This window comes from Fulmarus glacialis, unplaced genomic scaffold (genome assembly GCF_000690835.1).
Source record: "Fulmarus glacialis isolate BGI_N327 unplaced genomic scaffold, ASM69083v1 scaffold19399, whole genome shotgun sequence".
NCBI lineage: Eukaryota > Metazoa > Chordata > Aves > Procellariiformes > Procellariidae > Fulmarus > Fulmarus glacialis.
In genome coordinates, this window is record NW_009231602.1 from 1 (window position 1) to 6,327 (window position 6,327).

Sequence of the window (6,327 nt, forward strand, 5' to 3'; positions counted from 1 at the left end):
CCATTCCTCAGCGGCACCAGGAGTACCTGAAGATGCTGAGCGAGAGGGAGGAGGCGCTCGGTACGTGCTGGCCGGTCGTGGGCGCTGGACCCCCGGCAGCGGGGCGGCTGCGTGAGGGGCAGGAGGTGGGCGCCCATGGTCCAACACCCTCGGCTGGGCGATTGGAGCTGGAGCAGGGATGCTCGCAGTCACCCTGCGGGGTCGGCTCCTTACGCGTCCCCCTGGGAAGCTGGGCAGTGATGTGAGCGGTGACCCCCTCAGCCCTCTGTCCCTGGTGGGAAGGGGGTCAGGTGGGTTGTACAGAAAAGAACATGCAGGAGGACATTTCCGAGGTGCTAACCAGATCCCCTCTGCTGGGAGAAGGAGCTTGCCCTTCATGCTTGTAGTGCCAGTGTTCAAGCCCCTCCGCCGTCTAACCCTGCATGCAAAGGCTGGGTATCCCACCCGCAGTGTGGCAGTGCAGGAATGAGCGACCATACCTTGTGAAAACTTGGGTGCGTTGCAGTGCGGGATTTCTTGTCTCCCCAGATGAGGCTGATGAACTGGAGCACTTGGTGACATCGCGGACAGAGTCTGTGAACATCGACCACCCAAACCACATTGTAACAGTGACCACTATCAGTGACCTGGACCTCTCAGGGGCGCGCCAGCTGGGACTGACCACCCCTGTGGTAAAGCCTCTTGTTGCTTTTCTGACTGTATCAGCTGTAAGCATTCTTGGGGCTGGCTAGGTAGAGTTGGTACTCCCTGAATATGCCCAAAGACATGCAGCTGTCTGGGAGCAGGGATGAAAAGGCTTTCAGGCACTGGTTGGCTTGATCCTTTTGATCTTCATGACTCATGGCTGGATTTGAGCTCTTTGGGGAAGTGTCTGTGTTAACTGGTTACATTTGTAAGGTCATCTAATCTGAAAATCCACTTAAATTACTATCAAAACCTCTTTAAGAAAAAAGCTGAAACCTTCAATTCATAGTTTAGACTTCAATTGCGTGGCCATTAAAATCATGCTGAAGTTTTTGGATCTTAGGGTGGATTACCGTAGGACTTCTCACTGGTTGTCCCTTTCTGAGGGGCTGCGATAAGAACCCTCGAGATGTGGACAGCAAGGGATGTGGAGGATTAAAAAAACTTCATCCATGACTAGATGGTTCACAATGCAGGATGAAACCAAGAAGGCAGCAGAAACACTGGAATCGCAAGACTGCCTTTTTTAATGTGTCTACAGGGATTTTTTTCTCTTTTGCTTCCTTTTTAAGGGAAAAAGTGATGGATCAGAAGAAGAGAAAGGGGAAGAGGTGGTGAACAAGCCTGTAAGAACAATGCCCAAGAAGTCCAGAAACCCCTTCCTGTCTGAAAAGTATGTATGAATTCATTCAACTCTTTGCTGCTAGGCTCTGCAAGCTGATCAGGAGGATCTCGCCTTCCCAGATCAGCGGTGTGGTTGCAGGGAGGGGATGCTGTGCTGCCTGGGTGCTGGTGGGCAGGAGCCAGCAGAGGGCACTGGCAGAGCACAAGCCTGCCCCGGATGCTCCATTCCCATCGCATTGATCCCTGATGACAGCAGGAGGAGGAGGAGGAGGATGCGGTGCAGGGGGTGCTTTGTCCTGAACTGTTTACCTAGTCCTTCTCCAGATGCTGGAGGCAAAGGTGTATTGCAAGGTGCAGAGTTTGTCTCTAGGATTGAAGGTCAAAAGACCCTAAAGCTTTGGCATTCTCCACATTTTTCAGTATCCAGGATTTACAGCTGCTTTGGGGATTTGGAGAATTACCTAACTCTGTGGTGGCTGACCAGCCCACTGCTCAGAAAATTCGTTTTGGTTGTTATTGCACATGTAGACTTGCAGGTTTTCTGCCCTGTCAGGATGATGCCCAGTACAGTGGAGTTCCCCTGGGGCTTGCCGTGGCTAGTGTCCACTCCTGCTGGGCCACACAGGGCTCTCCTGCTATTGTTGTGTTGTTGCCTTGCTCCTGCAGACTTTAGTCCCCAAACATTTCTCTGTTCTTGCCCTGCACAGGATCTCTGCTCTTACTGCCACGCTGCACATGCACAGCCGAAAAAAGACGAAAGGAAAGAGACCCCAACGTGGGCAAGGCCCACGCAAGAAAATCCAGAAATCCAGCACAGGGCGAACCACTAAGACTCAGCGACGGAGGCTGACAGGCAAAATGGGCCGTGACCAAGATTAACGGAGAAACTAGTGCTTGGACCAGCAGTTGGGACAGCGCTCCACATCTGGCCTGCTGGTCTTCGGAGCCCCTTCATTGTGGGCAAGGGCCTTGTTTACTTGGCTCTCTGACCAGCAGTGAGCCCAGTTCAGCCTTTCTCTCACTGCTGAGCGCTGGCCAGAGTAACTAGACACTCTACCCATTTATTTCTGCAGTGATCTCCAGCTAAGTGTCTGGGTGCCTCAGAGTCTCTAAAAACTTCTACTGGGGGTCAGATTCTCTTTGGCGTAACCCTTCTGTCCTTGGGCCTCCCTTCCAGAGCTGATACTTGGCTTTATTAAAGGAGAGGATCTGGGGCTGAGTGCAACAGGCACATCGTCAGGGCAATTTATGAGATTTTGAGGAGCTCTGCTTCCACTCATGCATCAGTGCCCTGACATTTCTGCTGTGCAGTAAATCCTTTTTCCATGGAGACACTGTGTCATCTTGTCTCATGTGTTTCTTTGTCAGTGCCACTCCTGAATGCAGGGGTACTTTTTGTTTGGTACCTTTGCCAGGTGAAAGTTGGTAACTTTGTGAATAAATCTTTATGAAGTCATTTTGCTAAGAGAAAAATATTTATGACTTATTTGAAGCATAACAGCAACTGTGTTAGCACCAGTACCAGCTGGAAAGAGGGGAGATGATTCCGGGTGCTTAAAGGATATTGAAATCCACTGGTACTTGGGAAATGGAATAGCTAGGAGCTATTTCTGCAGTAACACAGAGCCAGCCAGAGCAGAAAAGAATGTGCCGATCTTAATTGCGATAGCTCAGAGGAGTATGAAATGCCCTAATGCCCTTGCTGTATGTGTGTGGCCCTCTCCGGAATGGGAGCGGCAGAGGCTGCCCTTTACCTCAGGGCTGCTGCAGTCATCAGCAGTTAATTGCCTTTCTTCTTGGGACCTCAGTATGTGTTTTTTAGCATGGATGCCTTCAGCAGGGGAGAGGAAAAAAAAAAAAGGTTTGCATGGTTGAGGAATGCTGGTGCCAAAGCCTGGAGTGAATCCTCTGAGGAGGGGAGTGAGCCTGGGCAGCGTGCTGGCCTCTGTCCTCGAATATCTGTAGGAGATGGTGGCGATTCTGCCTCTGGCAGTTAGGCCCCCTCCCTTGCCGCATGTGTACTGGCGAGGAAATGACAAAAGGAGAAAAGGCCTGTGTGGCCAAAACCCACACCAGAAAACTGGCAAGAGGGCAATGGGCGAGTACGTAGATTCCCCATGCCAGAAATGGGAGGAGGAAGAGTAAACCAGTGCCTGAGGCTTCATGGAGGAACATCAGAGCGATGCTGATGGCCACCAGCTGCTAAAGCTAACGGCACAAGCCTGGTGTCTCTCTCATCATTTCTTGGAGCATGCGTGTGCAAACACACAGAAGTTCTTCAGAGTGTGTTGGCGAGGGGGGTCTGATCTCAATGCTGAGAGCGGCTACGCAATTTCTGCTGGAGCATGTTCCTCTGGAGGGAGCTGTGTGACGCACATGCTTGTGGTGAGGAATGGGGTCCTTTTGCACCTCCCTTTCTCTTCTGAAGAAGGTAAATGGCAGGGAAGTGGATACTGTTATCCCATGTGCCACCGGTGCCTTGTGTGCTTGGACTCCCAAGTCCCATCCTGAGCTCTGACGCTTGGCGCTCTTGGGCACTAATTCTGAATAACCCTGGTCACATCATGAAAGCGCAGTGCGTGTGGTTTCTTCACTTCCAAAATAGCTGTGGTGATCTCTTGCTCTGCCTTAAAGGCCGCTCCAGAAGGCTCATGGGGTTTAATACCCGTCTTCCTGTCTCACCTCGGGGTGTTGGGTGTTTCAGAGCTGCAGAAACACGACTTGGGATCAAGGCCGAAAGCGGTGCATCCAAAGTGTCCAAGTGGTGCCACGTTTAGAGCACAAAGTGTTTCTTGTTCTGGTTTGGGAGTAACATGCTCTAGAGCTGTTCTGCAGGGGTTGGGTTTGAGGGGGATGTAGGAGGGAAGTTCTGTTTGGGGTGCTGTGCCATGCCGAGGGGGCTGCAGCTCAAAGCTGGAGGACGGTGTGTGACACCCTTGGTCTGGTTGCCAAGGGCACAGCAGCTTTCCCTTCTCTCCAGGACATAGTGCCTTTTGAGGTGACCATGGACAGAAGGTGACTTGCACTTGCGCCCACCCCAGGAGTCTGCTCTGGAGTTGGAATGGCTGCTGTTAAGGAAATGTGCAGTTCATGTGTTTGTGAAATCTGCTGAAGCGTGGAGTGTGAACTGCGGGTTGGGCTGCCTTCCGCAGCCTGTGGGCAGCCTGGCATGGTGGTTGGGACAGCGCTGGATTACCTCTTTATAATCCTGCTGGGATGTTAAGAATGACCTCAATAGCACTTCAGTGTTTGTTATTTTGCTGCCAGGTGATTTAGAAGAATCTCTCTTTTAGTTTGTTTCCCTGGCCCTAACAACTTCCGAGCCTTTCTCAAGTGTCAGCTGAAATCTCCAACAGCCTCTGCCATGCTCTGAAGACTTCCAGTTCCTGCTGGAAGTTGTTTTTTCACATTTAAAAAAAAAAAAAAAAAAAAAGCATATGGAAAAACTGAGAACAGAACTGTTAAATCCTATATGGAGTTAACCATCAGGATTGTTTGCTGCACTATTGATTTCTCCATTTGATCGATTAAAGCTTTATTTTGTAATGTAAATTACTGACTCAGCCCTAGCCTGCTCTCTTTGTTACACACAGGGTGTGCAGTCGGGCTACCCCGGGATATATGGGATCAAGGATATGAACTCCCACACACAAGTTAGTGTGCTAAGTGTTTGCCAGACACATCAGAGTTCATACCAGGCTGTGGCTTAAAATTTTTCTTGTTTGCTGCTTCCCCTTGTTTTAAAGATGCATTTGAGCATCTTTGTTGTTTCCCCCCCAGCTGCTCACAAACAAGTTCCAGCTGTTGAGGAGGAAACTGCTTCCGAATATAAGGTACCTGCAAAAATCAAGGTGCTAGCGCAGCCGCTGCTCTGAAAAGGAAAAGCAGAGACCAGCAGCTCCCTATGTGCTCCCCTTTCCAGGGCCTGCACGCGGGCTTTTCACGCTTGGCTCTGCAGCTAGGCCACCTCGGGCACCTGCGCGTTACTCATGCTTGCGCCCGAGGGCTCTCACGGGGAGATGCAAGGCTTTGACGTGGGCTGCCACGCTGGGGTTTCCATGCATGATGGCTTTCGCTGGCTAGACTGCGATTCTGCACACATGCACGCACAAAAATATAATTGGGATTACAGAGGATCAAAACCAGACTGGGAGCCAAAAAGGTCAGACAGTTGGGGAAAAATAGGAGCGCAGCGCAAAGGAGGCACGGCTGCCGTGTGTGCATGAGCTGTGTGATAATCAGTGCACTGTATTTATTGCTCTTAAGTAGCATACCAAGCTCAAGGCTGTACCCAGTACAGTCCCACTGCTGCCTAGAAAGCAACTGGGGAAAAAAGTTGCTGGGAGAGTGACAAGAGCTTGGGGACTAATGGAGCTGAGTAACTGGGGCTGTTTGGGAAAGACAGGGCTGGAGAGTGAATTGCAGACTGCCTTCAATTGGTAAACAAAAGGTGAAATTAAGCTGCTTTTTAACGCTCACCAGAACCGGGAAGAGAAGGCAGTTGGATTGTAGCAGGGGCAATGGAGGACAGATGTTAAGGAGTCACTAGGAGTAGCGAGGCTCAAGCAGGGCTTGAGCTTGGCAGGTAAAGCCCTGGTTAGACAAACCTCTCTGGGGAGTGCTGGGATGAGCTCTTGTTGGACCTGTGCTGGGGACGCAGTGACGTTGGGCTGTCTCGGTGCTTGCAGATGAGTCCACTGCTTTGGCACCTGCTTAGGGTTCAAGTTAACTAATTCCTGGGATGATGGCTGCGGAGGAGCGCAAGGGCAGACCCTCGCCAGGCAGTGAGGTGGTCCTGGGGAGGAAAGGCAGGGAAGAGGCCGAGGTATGAGAGGGCAAGGCAGGGGGATGAGCCGCAGCCCGCTGCCCCCTCCCCAGGCCCTGCCTCCCTCCACGCCCGGGGCCGCCAAGCCTGGCCTGGCCAGGTCGATCGCCCGCCTGCTGACACCGACACGTGGGTGCCCGCACCCGTGGGCGCCATAGCCCCGTGCCTCCGCCCGCCACCTAGAGGGCGATATT

The 6,327-nt window shown here is 51.8% G+C and overlaps 1 protein-coding gene across 1 annotated transcript; it reads left to right on the top strand.

Annotated features, from left to right (window-relative positions):
* Positions 1-5: 5 nt before the first annotated feature.
* On the top strand, positions 6-2,773 carry NOL12 (nucleolar protein 12; the record flags this gene model as incomplete). The annotated part of the gene is made up of 4 exons (XM_009584644.1): positions 6-60; positions 529-671; positions 1,257-1,357; positions 2,016-2,773. Coding segments are annotated over 4 exons (471 nt in total), but the record flags the coding sequence as incomplete, so codon positions are not given.
* Between the last annotated feature and the right edge of the window lie 3,554 nt (positions 2,774-6,327).